The sequence below is a fragment of the Ruditapes philippinarum genome, unplaced genomic scaffold (assembly GCF_026571515.1).
Source record: "Ruditapes philippinarum isolate M1 unplaced genomic scaffold, ASM2657151v2 ctg3783_1_1_1_1, whole genome shotgun sequence".
NCBI classification, from domain to species: domain Eukaryota; kingdom Metazoa; phylum Mollusca; class Bivalvia; order Venerida; family Veneridae; genus Ruditapes; species Ruditapes philippinarum.
In genome coordinates, this window is record NW_026854075.1 from 14,610 (window position 1) to 32,832 (window position 18,223).

The following is an 18,223-nucleotide window of genomic DNA, read 5'->3' on the forward strand; positions in this document are numbered from 1 at the left end:
AATCTGGAGCCCCCTTTTAGTTTTACAAATGTATATGCAGGCTTTCAATTGGCCAATAACAAAAAAGTAGGGATAAAAGTAGGATTTTTTTTTGTAAAATGTAGGGATTTTCAGAGTCTAAAAGTAGGGAAAGTAGGACTCTCTACTCACCTTTTTTTCCCAAAGTTGATGCAAAAACAAATACAGACCCTTATCAACTAATATTCATGGCATTTTTCTTCATTTAGGAAACCAGTCATTAGTGTCTCAATAGGGATTCCACAACAGGATGAATCTGGACATGAACCTGGAATTGATATTTTTTTATTTGATCCAATTCCAAATAATAACAGAAAACTATAAACAATGAATATGTCAGATCACAGATTATAAGCAACATTAAACATTAAGTAAGCATGTTTTTTGTACACAGACTAGAAACAACCTTAATGTTTAAGATAGCATGGTTGTTACAAAATACAAACAAGAAAAATGTTATGTGCAAAACATGGTTTTAGCTAACATAATATGTTACACAAAGATAGGTGTTAAAACATGATTTTTTAACTAGCATTATAACACACTAGAAAATGAAAAGGAATAAATGTTAAAAACGCAAAGGTTTACTAGCATCCTAGATATGCATGGAGTTTACATGGGCATGCAAAATAGATACTTGTAACAACCAAAAGTAAATTTTAAGATATATACACAAGCACTTAGTATCCAAAGTTAGTACATGCAAAACTGACAAATCAAAGCAAGGGTTCACACTTCATAATGTATTGCATAACTATAGATATAAGTATAGTAAAGCCTGCTACCCAAAGAAATATATGCACACAACTACAGAGCAAAGCATATACATTAACATGCATTGTTAAATTTTGTGAGTCCATGTGGCATTGTGAAGTTATTGTTTATAAATTAATGGACCTGAAATAATAAATTGTTAGTAAAATGGAATTTAAAAAGAAACTTAATGACACTTAATTGCGAGAAATGTAAGTAGGTTTCAGATAGATGAGTATTTATGCCATATTATATATGTATATTTAAAGATAGAGAGCAAAAACTTTGGATGCAACAACAATCTCTCACATCTTTAATGGTTATTACTAATATTTAGCACACTGAAAGCCTAAACACACTTTAAGTTATTCTTAAATTATCTGTTATAAGATAAAGATTCCTAATACCCCACCATATTAAAGCTATCAAATTCTATATAATTAAAGCATACATATTTTTTAGAAACACTCACTTCATTTTTCCAGTATCTTTCATTCAATGAAAATTCAGGACAAAATGATCACAGTGAGCAACTTCAATACTTGCCAATATGCCAAACATTGCCAAAATTCTATATATGCTCAAAATGTTGGCAAGTATTGCCCCTTAGAATAAGCATCATTGGGAAACAATTGAGAAGCTAGTCTGTGTACAAAAACATATTATAATTTTGAAATGAAACAATTTAGAAGCTAGTCTGTGTACAAAAACATATTATAATTTTGAAATGAAACATAAAAAAATTGAACACTAAGCAATATTTCTTTATAAGCAAACTCACCTAAAGTCGCAGATTCTGCCATGTCAGCTCCAACCATCCTCATCATGGAACCCCTCTTGCACCACTGATGACCTACTTCCATCAACTTTTTCCTACAATTAAACTAGCACCTGATTCTTATTTAATTTGAGACAAAGATTCTATCAAAATCAATCTACTACTTATACTGGATTTTTAATCAATTATCCCCGAGCTTTTTTCTTAAAAAAGTAGGGATAGTAGGGCATTTCAAGAAAAAAGTAGGGAAAAGTAGGGGTCAAACAAAAAAAGTAGGGAAAAATAGGAAAAATAAGAAAAGTAGGGTCCGCTTGAAAGCCTGTATATGATAAAAGAAAGTAATAATATAGCATGTTTCTTTTAAAAGGAATATGTCAGAAAAGATAAATAGCCTCAAAAATTAAAACATTGCTGATAGGAACATGCATGTGACAATGGGAAAAAGAGTATATTTTGGATTGAGAATGACTCACTCAAAAACGCTGTTAACTTAAATATATTAACTTGAGAACCATTCGGCTTATTATAGCAAGGTTGATCCAGGCTTGAAAATTACCCCTTTGTGAGATTGATAGTTTTTTTTGTCAAACTCACAATAACTTTAACTAAGATTTCGTAAAAACGAATTAATATTCCGTAATTACGAATTCATAGTTTGTAGAAACGAATTATTATTTCGTAAATTACGAATTCACATTTCGTAATTACGAATTCACATTTCGTTAAAACGAATTACATGTATTATTTCGTAAAAAACGTATAACTATTTCGTAAAAATGGCTTACGAGGCCTTATCAGTCACACATATGATGACGGGTGCACACTTATGAGGGAGTTCCTGCATTATTGTTCAACAATTTCTTCTCAGTTAAACTGCGCCCACGTCGTGCAGAAATTTGCTCTATTTTATTTTTATTAATATCAAATTTGCCTTATATTTATAACAGTCGGCTATAAACTTGGGATCTTCAATTTAAAATTGAGCAATTTATTACCAAATTGCAGCAGGTTTACGGTAATGAGCTTCAAAGACTGCAAATAATTTACCAAAGATATTTGCAATTATTATCTTACATGCTCTATATATTACATTCAACACAAAAACACACCGTCTTTGTATTTCAACAGTTGGTCTTTTAGATTTTCTACCTTTACAAGATTCTAACATGAATCCTGTCATAGAATAACTTTAACCCATACACATAATAAATTAGATTTAACCAGTTTTTTTAACCTTTCTTTTCATCTTTTTTCTTTTCTTCTTTCTCCTTTTCTTCTTTTTTCTTTTCTTCTTTCTCCTTTTCTTCTTTCTTCTTTTCTTCTTTCTCCTTTTCTTTTTTCTCTATTGTATCATTTATCCAGTCTAGAAGTTCTTCTGTGAGCTTGGTGTAGAATCCATATTTTCCACTTTGCTTGCATCCGAACCCAAATGAAACTATCCCTAAATGAGTGGAATATTTTTTTATTTTACATTATTTAGTAATTTTTCCTTTCTTCTTAAATGAACATTTTCTATAACATGAGCTGTGCACTTAATATATTCATTAAACGATAAAATATTTTCAAATTGTCCGTTCTTTGATTTCGTCCAATTTGAAGTAAGAATATATCTGTGTTTTGAGTAAGTTGGCCGCAAAAATGTTTTAAGAGATCACGTTAAACTTTATGTTCATATAAGAATCTGCTAGTGTCTATAAAAAGTGTAAGTGTAAATTGAATTGGTCTTTTATACAATGTATAATTACATTGATTAAGTATTACATATAACAACAAACCTAGAAAGAAAGAATTATACATGAACGCTTTGACAAGTGTAATATTCATGATCCGATATTACTCATATTTATATAGCAAATGATAAAGTGTTCTAGAACGATATCATTATTTATCTGAAAAATGATCATTCTTCATCACTTAGAACTTGATCACATTTTTCCTCAAGCAGCATCTAATAACTGTTATATCAATATTTGAAATACTAATGGAAAATGTGCCCATTGTTGGCCTATCCTCTTTAACTGTATAATAAAATTATTCAAGAGTAGAAATACAAATTGCACATAATAGAGAGAAACACTTACCGGTCTGAATAAATTTGCGTTCATCCAGAGGATGCCGAACAACAAAAGGACCGCCACTATCGCCTTCGCATGCGTCAATGATTTGATTCTTACCATCTACAATTTCTTTAACGGATGTGTAAGCGATGAATTATTAGTGCTATCTTTAATTCATAAATTTGCACATGCAACAATAATTAATCTTAAAAACTAATGATTCGAGATGGTTTCAAATATTTCCGTTCTGGCCTTAAAACATTGTATACATGACACTCAAGGGAAATTCCCGAAATGGTGCCCGAACCTGGTTACATTTTTCATTTTTATGTTTCATAGGGGCTAACAAAGGAAATTTACGTTATGTGTTAAAAAAAAACCCCATAAACACATCCCCTTTAATTTGGGAAAATAAAAGTCGACTTTAGTTTTTCTTTAAAAAGGGCCCAAAAAAATTATAATTAATACCAAAAAATTAATTAAAAGAATGAAAAAAATTAACGTTTAAAAAACTTGATGTCTCAAAGAAAAGGTGTAAGTGAGTATTTTATATAATTAAATAGGTGAACAGAATCCAATATTTTAAAATACTGCATGCTTGTTTTTAAATCCTTATATAGATTACAGTACTAAAAAGTCTCCAGCAACATATATACCAGCAAGCGATAAAGCAACTGTTAAATAATTTCATTTTCAATACGAACCCTCTCCCCCGGCGCAGAACATAAGACCAGGGCTGACATGAGCCTTCTCTTGAGACGTCAACTTTTCAAGACATTCCTTTGATGATTTCACTTCCATTTGCATTTGCTTCAATGTTTCTGCAAGTTTCGTCTTCGATAACGTGTTTGTTTTTCCCCATCCAGTGACAACACCGTATGTTTTATTAAACAGTTTTGTATAAGTGACTCCTGTAGTTTCGCCTGAAATATTTTTTTTTATATTTTAAACGCATATAATGTGTCACATAATGCAATAAGAGGAAAAGCAAATAAGTAATTTTAGTATAACAAACATATATAGAGCAATATTGTAACACTAAACAAAAGTGCGCAATATCCTTTCCTTAAAAAATAATACAACGATAATGTACAGTTCGATATCATCACATATAAAAACTAGTAGAGCATTGCGTCACATGTAATAACCTTAGCAATATCCCAACATATTATAACATAATTAAGTGATATCTTAACAAACATTTACCTAAAAGTGCGTTATCGTAAAATTTTATAACCGTTGAAAGCAGTATTGTAATATATTATAGCATAAAAGAAAATTACTGCAATATTTTAACCTTTTAGAGCGATATCGTGAAATATGCAAACGTAAAAGAGCGATATGGTAATACACGATAACCTTAAAGAGCGATATCTTCACCTATTAACAAAACATATTAGAGTATCAAAGAGCGATATCGTTACAAATAATAACCTATTAGACCGGTAACAGAACAGAACACGATCTCTTGACATGAAAAATACCTGAGTAAACAAAATTCCTTAGTATAATAAACTGAATGATATAAACTGACTACTTATAGCACCTTTTTGATTATATAGAACGAAAACATTACATTCAATAAAACCGTCTGATATAGCAATATCGTATTATATAATTGTAGAGTAATGAACACCATGTAAAAAACAACCTAAAAGAGCGTAAAAGTCACATAGAATATGAGATGTAGCAACATATGGAATGCTAATAGAACGATATCTTTACATAAAATAACGTTTAAGTCTTACATCGTTACAAATAAAAACGTTAAAAGGCGATACCGTAAGATATCAAAACTAAATAGAGTAATGTCGTAAATTATAATCACCTAATAAGCGATATAAGTATACTTATGACAAGGGCAACATTGTCGCAACGCAAGATACGCCCTAACAGAGATGTGGGCATTATAGATATGAATATAGGAGATATGCTCTGGGCAATTTTCGGAAAATGTCTGGATATTTAATCTCTAGTGACATTGACCTTGCAAACATTAACCTAAATTACATTTGTCACACTTGCAGGCATTATAGTTATCATTTGTGTTACAATCTGATGACGAAATGATGACTAAATGATCCCCGTACACAAACTTTGACCTCTCTATGTGACCTTGACTTTGGTAGCCGGGACCTTGATTATATGCGCAATTAACCTCACCATGGTGAACATTTGTGCCAAGTTGCAATAAAATCCCATAATGAATGTAGAAGTTCAACTTAAAACAAGCTCAGAACAAGCATTTTTCAATGACCCTATGTGTGACCTTAACCTTCAATCGAGAGACCGCCTCCGTGGTCGAGGAATTTAGAGTCGATGACTTCTTATCCTGGTACCTCTCTTGCGTGGGTTCGATCCCCGGGAGATGCATTGGTAGTTTAGCGCAGAGGAAGGTAGTCTAGTACTGGTGTAACTCTCCAGGAACGATGGTTAGGAAACTACCCGTCTATTTGAATGAAATACTGTTGGGAAAAGGCGTAAAATGAAACAAACAATCTAGAGACCTGGTTCATGCACGTGGCACCGCTTCTCATAGTGGTAAACGTTTCTATTAAGTCTCATAAGAATTCCACCATATGTGGAGGAGATAAATGCTCTTGACAAAATCTCTATATTTTATCATCTTTAGTGACATTGACCTTGCTTATATTTACTTAAATGACATGTTTCGAATCAGTAGTTATGATAATGACCATTTGTGTTTCGATCCCTCAATAAAGAATACTAAATGGTCAGAATACACATTTTCATATTTTTATCTGAATTTTGATCCTTTTGTGTGACCTTGATCATGGCTGCAGGAACCTTAATTTTGTACGCGACACGTGAATATTTGTTCCAAGTTATATTGAAATCCCCATATACACTATATATATATATATATATAATTTTTGTTCCGGACAAGCGTTTTTCAATTACCTCTAAGTGTGACCTTTAACCTAAAGACATGGTTCATGTGCGCAATACGGCTTCTATACTTCACAACAGCAGGTGTCAAGTGCTGTGTGGCAGCTGTAAAAAGTTGCCCTGGTTCTTAACTTCAGTGTTGTAATATTTTTCTGGTCTATCGGGATCATTGATACCAGCACTACTAAGTGTTTAGAATTGAGTACTGCTCAAGCCGGTGCTAGGGGCGTTAAGGATGTTGCACTTATTCATTATCCCTCATGTACAGACTCAATTAAACCGAGATGCAATTTTCATGTAATTTTGTTGTGATTAATGCTTCCGAGGGATCACTTTGTTTCCAGATTCTTATAGTGGTGAACATTTGTATGAAGTTTCATTAAAATGCCTCATGTGTGTAGTATTTATGGACAAAAATTACATATCGGGACAACCAATAAAATAATAAAGCGAATTGATAGGTATGTAAACAAAAAGTAGCGGTAAAAACAAAAAATTAATTTCCACATTACACTTAATATACAGACAGAAAGAAAGTTATCAGAATCAAAGATGGTCATGAGGTGTATATTTTACGTTCAGTTGTTTATTATTGGTCAAATAGTACCCTAGATAGCTTTCAACAACTGTTGAACATCACGTAGAATTGAAATTTATATAATTTTCTATTGATTCACATGTGGTCCGTCCGGTCATTTGCATTTTGTTGAAATAATTGGTTATGCTCTTATGGTTAAAACCTGAATTTGAAAACTGTTGAACATTCAAATACATTCATTTACAAATCTAATCAACGACATTAATATAACTGAATATATTTTTTATTATGTCACTTTTAAGGGATCCGTACACTATCCATCTTTACCTCTAAATTAAAGCTAGAAGGTTTTTTTTGTCACACAAAAAATGTCTACCTAAACAAGTTATAGTACTGATCACTCCTTTGATTTTTGGTCAAAACCCCACAAGCAGTTTGATCTTTGAAAGCCGGACAAGACTTTTTTTACCCGGACGGCCACTTTGTGCAAGGAAGCAGAACTTGCAGGGCATATGCACAACTAATGGTTCTGGTCACTCCTGTGAAGTTTCATTGAAATCCGTCCAGCAGTTTGACCTGTGAAAGCAAGACTAGCTAAATGCGACGAACGGACGGACAGACAGACAGATGGACGGACGAACAGACTGACGGCGATAGCAAAAACAATATGTCTCCCAAACAGTTTGGGAGATATATTCTTTAAAGCAATATATTTGAAAAAAATAATTATACTCGCATAACATTAAATTAAAGTAATTATCTTTGCATAAAAAGTTATTCGTCGAGGCTGTTTAAACAACTGTTTGTAGGCTAAATAAACATCTATTCGCTGTGGCTGTTAAAATATGTTCTTTCATTAAAACGTATAAGCTTAAACTGGAAAATACTTTGAATGGTTTTGTCCCATAAACAAACTGGCAGCACTTCGAGCTTCCGGTTTATCTTTTGACTGAGTCTTACTAATGCAATATCATATTTATGGCTTCCTTTATTGTAACGTTCGTGTTTGTGTATCGTTGATATAATGTACTCGTCCCCATTTCCATCTCTTAATCCATTAAGATTTGTCTTTCCTGAAAAAATAAAATGCAAACATTCTGTAAGTGCTATGCATAAATTAACAAATATATCAATAAACAATACATACAGTGTAATCAGAGAATGTCCCCAAGTATTTGCTTAATGCCCTTCAATATGTAGCAAAGGTTCTCTAAGTATCTTGCTAATAGTAACTGGCCTTATATCTCAAATATTTTCACATACTCCTAAATAGTTCAGTTCTTATATCCTCAATGGTTTTGACATAAATTATCTTTATAAAGCTCTAGACCAAAGTTCCAGACAACTCAGGCCATTTGTATCAAAAGATTTGATTAAAAAAGGTACATTTTTTTATCAAATATTCACAAAAATATCAGCTTAATATTGTAAAATTCCTATATAATTAAACATAACATTTATCATATCATTTTTACATTTTTTATTCATATGTATTGAATGTCATATATCTTTAATCTGCTTGTATGGCTATATTCATTTCCCCCACAAAATGTTGAACAACCTGATTGAATGATTGTAGTCCAATTCAGATATTAAGGGTGGTAAGTGCTAAATGCAGAGCACCAGTTTAGCACATAAACATTATATATTCAAACTATGGGAACACATCAGCATTATATATTCAAAATATGGGAAGAAATTGCTCAATGCGAAACTAGTCTATGTGCATTTTTTTTTCAAATAATCAGGAGAAGGAAAAAGCTTTTCCAATTCTTGTTTTTTCCAATATAATATAAATTTAGATATAGCATGTAATTTAGAAAGCTTAAATCATACTAATTGCAGTTGTAGATATGAAATTCAGTTACGGCTTTTAAAGAATCATTTCATTGTTTGAGTAAAGTTAACTAAACGCATACATAACTGCCGTATGCTTTATGAAAACTTGAAAAGCAATGACAGCCATCAGCCTGAAGAATAAGTAAACAACCTAGAATTCGTAAGAATTTCAAGTTCTCCAATTTCCTAGCCGCTTTTTAAATGTTTACACATCTGTCAACACTTATTTATTGTGTGTTACAATCCTTAAATAAGTTATCTTTCTTTTAAAAAGGTGTATGACTGTCACAATAGGGACTACGATGGGATACCAGGCCGACCACAATTGCTATCTAAAACAACCAACAACTCAGAACAGAAAATATATACAAATTTATTTACAAGAAACGAATATTTATAAATGAAAAATGATTATATATGAAAAATCACTGCGCAAACAAACGCTATCAACGTATCTCAGTCTATTTCTCCCGTAAAGTTTCTGTCATGATGTTTCAATAAAGTGGTGGCGTTGTTGAACAAAATTCGTCACAATGGCGGGCGTCTTGTATAAAATCTTATCAAGCGTAACTGTACTTCCTACAGTGTTGGCACAGTTGATAGGATCCTGAACAAGGGCATGCGTCACCCTTTAGCCATGGACATATGTGTGGAGGGCCCGTGTCATCTTCGGGTGTGTCCTCAAATAAGAAGCTACAAAGTATAAAACATGGTAAGTTCCATGATAATCAAACATAAGGGTATAATAAAGTCCCTTGGACAAGATTCGACCTTTGTCGGTTTCCAATAAAATAACGTGCTTCTTTGAATAAACAAAATGTCCACTATAGTACACCATACATTCCGTGGAACAAAAATTCAATCACATCCGCATAATACTGCGTTGCAAATATATTCAAATATACGCCACATAATAACCACCAATAAATAAACGTCTTCCAAAATCATGCCACTGAAGATCCTTCTCTAGAGATACGTTAGTTTTGATACGTTGTATTTACTTATAACAAAAACTGATGATAAATGAAATGAAGTAAGATGATAACGTAAATTAAATTAATTGAAACAAATCATTACGATACTGCAGCATTTACATAAAGTTACACAAATACGGTAGAACCATAATAAATTATTTATGAATAGATATATATATATGTATAAAATATTCATGGCTCCTATACAATTACAATATAATTAAACTTCAATTAACATACATCAATTAACATGTCTCGGTATAAATTTGCAAAAGCGAAACACTAGAATAAAAAGAGCTTTTAAAATTTAATCTGCAAAAATTTAGAAAATTTAGAAAACAATAAATTACTGCCAAATAACTAAACCTGAATCAAATAAACTATAATTCCTATAGAAAATAGTATTTTACGAAATAGCAAAAATTTATGAAACAAAATCACTAGAAAATTACATTTACCTTGTACAAGCTGTAATTTTATGACAAATATAATTTGTCTGTCACCGTCATAGTGACCTGTATAACGTCCAGTGCATTGCAATATATCATTTAAAATTTAGTCATTATATAGCAAACTACTGAATACTGAGCGGGAAAACGGATCGTGCAAAACATGAAAAATCGATTTGCCCGAAATAAAGCTGGGACGGCGGGAAAAATAGTTATGTAAAATAAAGGCCCGTCCTTCAAATACAGACATAATACATATATCTGGTTCATAAAACAAAAATGTAACTTTCTTATTACTGAAAGGATTTTTGTGAAATAAACGGCAAGATGTTTAAATTGAGACATGGAAATTTATGCAAACCATAAAAATACTCTAAATAATAATTTCACCCGAAAACTCTAAATTGAACAAAAGATGATGCAATCTCACATCAATGAATATAGAGTAAAAATGAGGTTTGGCGTGAAAATATAATGCAAGATTTTACAAACGTACTTTCACTTTGTGACAATGACTAACAAATCAAAATCCCTCTGAATCAAACACAATTGTTTTCCTCCGGTGAAATACACAACTTTTAAAAATGGCGACCGCTTACATTTCACAAAGCCAGGTCTAATATAAATTGGCAGAGAGTAACAGAAATATGGATGGATGGTTGGACTTTTTCTCCTTCTAGAATTGTTTGTTTTTTATTATTGAAACAATCGATAATTCATATATTTTTAATAAAATGAATAATATCACCGCCATTTAACGTTGATTGTTAAACCTATTTTTCAGCCCAAGAATTCTTGTATTTAATGAGAAATCGACTATATGAGGCTCACAATGGGGTCAACAGATTTTAATATTAACGTTAATATTAAGGAATTTTCGTATTAACTTGTTTTTAAGCATAAACTAAAAAGAAAATTTGTTTGTTTGTTGTGTAAGATGTAATTTTATATCATCACGTGAACTTTAAAAACAATATTCTCACTTTGGCTACGCCACTCGCTTAAATACTGTTTTTAAAGCCAACTTGATGAAATAGAATTTTATCTTACACACAAAAAACAAATATCCTCTATTTAATAAACGGTTTGATAATTTTAATGAAGTGAGCAAAAAAAATATATAGCTTATACCTAGTCGTAAAACAGATTTTTAAAATTACAATTTCATCCAACACATTAACTCCCTTAAGGACCCCACAGATTAGGAACGCAGCTACCAGCAGCCAATGTATTCATTACGAGGCTTCAGCAGCTAAGGTTAACACGTTACAATATTCTAAAACAAAACATTTACACTGTAATCTATCAAAGAAACTTTTATTGAGGATAGTGAAAAATTGGACAAAAATAAAAATGGATGAGAACGACAACGAGGTATGTTTTAACGTTATTATTTAGATTTCTTTTATTTGTTGTAATATTAGTTTTTACAAATTATGATAATTATAAAAAGCATCGTATATAAACTTTGCAGAAGCAAGTTTTATTGAAGAATCCTTGATACATATAAGTGATGGATACCACGTCTCAAAATTTAAAATTCTGCAAAATGGAAACAGTTTTTGAATGGATATCACGTTCAACTGTTCAAAACACACAACAGCGATGGATATACATCGCGTTGTTATTGACCGTTCATTATGGACGGGGCATGACGGATACCACGTCAAATATGCTACAATAACGAATCAGTATGTTATTAGATTCAAAGTCAATTAATTGCCAGGGAGTAAGTACAGGGAGGACGCATGCGCAACAGACAACCAACAATATCTTTGAACGGTTGGAACAAATGTTAATGAGACGGTGACGTCAGATACCTTCTTGCATAACTCCCTAAGCTCAATTAACGCTACATTGAAGACATAAACAAATGAGGTAAATGACCTTAAACGCAAACAAAATAGGGACCACTCACCAGCGGGAATAAAGAGACGAAAATTGACCTCAATTTCACAGATAATAAGTTCAGGCAATGATTCCAGTGATTCGGATAGTAATGATGAATTAGACAAATTTCTGGAGGAAAGTAGGGAGGCTCCCGAAAGGGAAGAATGGTCCGAGCTGCAAGATTTTTTCCAGAACGCAGACGAAACATTGGATGCTATCCACGAGGTTCTTGCCAATGTGGTAAATAAGGCGTTAAGATCAAAATCAAAGCCAGAGAAAACAAAACTATTACAGGACAAACATAAAAGACCAATAAATGTTGAGAATTTACAAATCCCAAGAGTTGACGAACAAGTATGGAAGCAATTAAAAAAGGACACAAAATCGTATGATTTTGCTGTGCAGAAATGTCAACAGGGAATGTGCATGGCACTGATACCGACATTGAAAGCCTTAGAATTATTGGAACAACCTCAACCACAGATAGCTACGGTGAAAGATTTACTTGGGGACATATTTAAATGTTTAGCCCGAACCATTGTGCGTTCCAATGAAAACCGCATGGAAAAAATTAAGAAAGATTTGCTTCCAATTTTCAAACCACTTTGCGACAATATACCTTCGGCCACAAATTTGTTTGGAGATAAGTCTGACATCAACAAATCGGGAGCCATTTTTAGAAAAAAGGGGAGGGGGTCATACAATCGGAACCAAACATTCAACAAGTATCAGTATTCAACAACGATGGCCTACCCTCCACGAACAAATCAAAATTAAACAGGAAATCGAAGGGGGAAAGGTATACAGAAAAACATGAAGAAGTAATTTCAGTAAGTGAATCTTTTAAAGTTTGTTTTGAAAACACACAAGATAATTTCAAAGCCGGGAAATCTAAAGAAAATATAAATATATGGGAAAGTATTACCTCCGACAAATGAATTTTAAAAACAATACGCGGATGTGAAATTACATTAAACTCGATACAAGTACAATCTAGAATTCCAAAACCAATCAATTTTACTGTTAATGAGCGTGATAAAATAAGGCAGGAGTTGTCTCGTTTCTTAAATTGCGGCATAATTGAATAAGGTACGGATGACATCGAAAATGAATTTATATCAAACATTTTTATTAGACCGAAAAAAGATGGACGCATTAGAATTATTTTAAATCTCAAGCAATTTAATACTTATTATGTAGATAAATCACATTTTAAAATGGACACTTTACAATCAGCATTGTGTTTAATGAGGAAGGACGGTTACTTTGTCGGATGCATATTATTCTATTAGTATAAGGAAAGCGATCGGAAATATTTCCGTTTTTTCTTTGACGGAATTAAGTATCAATTTACTGGTTATGGGTTATTCCCTTAGTCCAAAAATGTGGACAAAAGTATTAAAACCAGTGTTCGTACACCTACGAGCACTTGGCCACGTTATCGTATATTTTATAGTGATTCATGTTTAATGGGAGACTCTTTTCAAACTTGTTCAAAAAATGTTTTAAATACAGTAAAATAAATGATGTACATAAAGTTAGTTCCCAATTCCTTATTCCTTTTTCGAATAAGGAATAAGGAATCAGTTCCTTATTCCTTTTTCGAATAAGGAATAGGGAACTAGTTCCTGATTCCTTATTCAAATCTAAATAAGGAACAACAGAATTAGTTTTTATTAAAAAAAATTTATACCTCATTCAAATCATTGCATAAAGAATCTGCATAAATTATTTTGAAAAAAATGTTAAAAGTCGAATAAGGAATAGGAAACCAGTTCCTTATTCCTTATTCAACTCCGAATAAGGAACAGAAGAAAACAGGTAAAGAAAGACACCATTTGCAGTTATTTTTGATAAATCTGTATTAGAATTGCAAGGATCAATCATAAAAATCATGAAATAAAGCATCTGCATAAAAATATTTTGGAAAAAAATGTTCAGGTTCATTCGATTCCGAATAAGGAACAGAAGTAATAACGTAAATAAAGACAGCAGTTGCAGTTATTTTTGATAAATCTGCATAAGAATTGCAAGGATCAATCATTAAAATCATGAAATAAAGCATCAACATAATTTTTTTGGAAAAAAAATGTTAAAGTCGAATAAGGAATAGGGAACCAGTTCCTTATTCCTTATTCAACTCCAAACAAGGAACAGAAAAAATATATAAAGAAAGACAGCAGTTACAGTTATTTTTGATCAATCTGCATAAGAATTGAAAGGATCAATCATTAAAATCATGAAATAAAGCATCTACATAATTCTTTTTTTTTAAATGTTAAAGTCGAAAAAGGAATAGGGAACCAGTTCCTTAGTCCTTATTCAACTCCGAATAAGGAACAGAAGAAAATACGTAAAGAAAGACATCAGTTGCAGTTATTTTTGATAAATCTGCATAAGAATTGCAAGGATCAATCATTAAAATCATGAAATAAAACATTTACATAATTCTTTTGGAAAACAATGTTAAAGTCGAATAAGGAATATGGAACCAGTTCCTTATTCCTTATTCAACTCCGAATAAGGAACAGAAGGAAATACGTAAAGAAAGACACCAGTTGCAAATATTGTTTTATAAATATGCATCAGAAATGCAAGAATCAATCATTAAAATCATGAAATAAAGCATCTACATAATTTTATTGAAAAAAAAAGTTAAAGTCGAATAAAGAATAGGAAACCAGTTCCTTATTCCTTATTCAACTCCGAATAAGGAACAGAAATAATTACGTAAAGAAAGACACCAGTTGCAGTTATTATTGATAAATCTGCATTAGAATTGCAAGGATCAATCATAAAAATCATGAAATAAAGCATCTGCATAAAAAGTATTTAAACATTTACATAATTCTTTTGGAAAACAATGTTAAAGTCGAATAAGGAATAGGGAACCAGTTCCTTATTCCTTATTCAACTCCGAATAAGGAACAGAAGGAAATACGTAAAGAAAGACACCAGTTGCAAATATTTTTTTATAAATATGCATCAGAAATGCAAGAATCAATCATTAAAATCATGAAATAAAGCATCTACATAATTTTATTGAAAAAAAAGTTAAAGTCGAATAAAGAACCAGTTCCTTATTCCTTATTCAACTCCGAATAAGGAACAGAAGGAAATACGTAAAGAAAGACCCCAGTTGCAGTTATTTTTGATAAATATGCATAAGAATTGCAAGAATCAATCATTAAAATCATGAAATAAAGCATCTACATATTTTGTTTGGAAAGAAATGTTAAAGTCGAATAAGGAATATGGAACCAGTTCCTTATTCCTTATTCAACTCCGAATAAGGAACAGAAGGAAATACGTAAAGAAAGACACCAGTTGCAGTTATTTTTGATAAATCTGCATTAGAATTGCAAGGATAAATCATAAAAATCATGAAATAAAGCATTAGCATAAAAATATTTTGGAAACAGATGTTCATGTTCATTCGACTCCGAATAAGGAACAGAAGTTATTACGTAAAGAAAGACAGCAGTTGCAGTTATTTTTGATAAATCTGCAATAGAATTGCAAGGATCAATCATTAAAATCATGAAATCAGGAACAGAAGAAAATACGTAAAGAAAGGCCCCAGTTGCAGTTATTTTTGATAAATATGCATAGGAATTGCAAGGATCAAAAATAAAATCATGAAATAAAGCATGAGCATAAAAATATTTTGAGAAAAAAAAATGTTCAGGTTCATTCGACTCCGAATAAGGAACAGAAGTAATTACGTAAAGAAAGACACCAGTTGCAATTTTTTTCGAAAAATCTGCATAAGAATTGCAAGGACCAATCATTAAAATCATAAAATAAAGCATCTCTATAATTTTTTTTTAAACAAATGTTAAAGTCGAATAAGGAATAGGGAACCAGTTCCTTATTCCTTATTCAACTCCGAATAAGGAACAGAAGGAAATATGTAAAGAAAGACACTAGTTGCAGTTATTTTTGATAAATATGCATAAGAAATGCAAGGATCAATCATTAAAATCATGAAATAAAGCATCCACATAATTTTTTAAAAAAGAAATGTTAAAGTCGAATAAGGAATAGGGAACCAGTTCCTTGTTCCTTTTTCAACTCCGAATAAGGAAAAGAAGACAATACGCAAATAGAGACACTTTTTTCAATAATTTCTGATAAATCTGCATAAGAATTGTATAATTACATAACTTAAATCATTGCATAATAGAGCAGGCGCGTGTTAACATAATGAAAAAATGGTCAAGTCAAGTAAGAAATAAGGAATAAGTTTGTCAGCATACATGCATATTCTATATGATTAAAACAACGAGTACTTCTTTCTGCAAAGTTTAAACAAAAAGCTGTATTAGAACTTTGTTGTCCAAGTTTGTAACTTGGAAATGACCAGGGCATTTAGGGGCGTGTTATTAAAATTTCCTGATTTGTGTTTTTGATCTATTGAAATGATTAATTTTGTTTTCTGAAAACAGTACAAACTCGGAAGAGCATGACATTTTCAAGTATTTTTTACTTACAATAATATAAGTTAATGAAATTAGAAATAGACAAGGATAATGACGTTGATCGATCTACAGTTATTATAAATAATACGATTTATAGGAACATGTTTGTGACAGTAATAACATGAAAAATTTATCCAAAACTACACATTTTTATATCCGTTTAACTAACTATTTATATTGCTTAAATTGCTATCAAGAAAATGACGATTGCTTTCACGCCACCATTGTTGCTCTTATGTGCTAAATGGTGAACGTAACGAATGAGATTCCAAATTGTATGATTGATCATGGCAAGTCTAATGCAGATTTCTCAGAAATAATTGCAACCGGTTTCTTACCTAGGGCATATTCTTCTGGTCTTTATTTGAGTTGAATAAGGAATACGGAACTGGTTCCCTATTCCTATATTTGACTTTGACATTTATTTCAAAATATTTTTTATGCAGATACTTTATGAAATGATTATAATGATTGATGCTTGCAATTCTAATGCAGATTTATCAATAATAATTGCAACTGCTGTCTTTCTTTACGTAATTACTTCTGTTCCTTATTCGCAGTCGAATGAACCTGAACATTTTTTTCCAAAATATTTTTATGCAGATGCTTTATTTCATGATTTTTATGATTGATCCTTGCAATTCAAATGAAGATTTATAAAAAATAACTGCAACTGGTGTTTTTCTTTACGTTATTCCTTCTGTTCCTTATTTGGAGTTGAATAAGGAATAAAGAACTGGTTCCCTATTCCTTTGTAGACTTTAACATTTTTTTAAAAAAAATTATGTAGATGCTTTATTTCATGATTTTAATGATTGATTCTTGCAATTCTTATGCATATTTATCAAAAATAACTACAACCGGGGTCTTTCTTTACGTGTTTCCTTCTGTTCCTTATTCGGAGTTGAATAAGGAATAAGGAACTAGTTCCCTATTCCTTATTCGACTTTAACATTTTTTTCCAAAAGAATTATGTAAATGTTTTATTTCATGATTTTAACGATTGAACCTTGCAATTCTTATGCAGATTGATCAAAAATAACTGCAACTGGGGTCTTTCTTTACATATTTTCTCTTGTTCCTAATTCGGAGTTGAATAAGGAATAAGGAACTGGTTCCCTTTTCCTTATTCGACTTTAACATTTTCAAAAAAATATATGTAGATGCTTTATTTCATGATTTTTATGATTAGTCCCTGCAATTCTTATGCAGATTTATCAAAAATAACTGCAACTGCTGTCTTTCTTTACGTAATTACATCTGTTCCTTATTCGGAGTCGAATGAACCTGAACATATTGTTTTCCAAAATATTTTTATGCAGATGCTTTATTTCATGATTTTTATGATTGATCCTTGCAATTCTAATGCAGATTTATCAAAAATAACTGCAACTGGTGTCTTTCTTTACGTATTTCCTTCTGTTCCTTATTCGGAGTTGAATAAGGAATAAGGAACTGGTTCCATATTCCTTATTCGACTTTAACATTTTTTTTAAAATTATGTAGATGCTTTATTTCATGATTTTAATGATTTAT

The 18,223-nt window shown here is 31.4% G+C and overlaps 1 protein-coding gene across 1 annotated transcript in view; it reads right to left on the reverse strand.

Annotated features, from left to right (window-relative positions):
• Window positions 1-18,223, reverse strand: part of LOC132738863 (uncharacterized) — a gene marked incomplete at its 3' end in the record, with an annotated part of 64,358 nt that overhangs the window by 10,042 nt on the left and 36,093 nt on the right. The window contains 4 exon segments of the mRNA XM_060726469.1: window positions 2,784-2,990; window positions 3,631-3,735; window positions 4,311-4,529; window positions 7,942-8,127. Of these exon segments, the coding sequence (XP_060582452.1) occupies window positions 2,784-2,990; window positions 3,631-3,735; window positions 4,311-4,529; window positions 7,942-8,127 (717 nt within the window).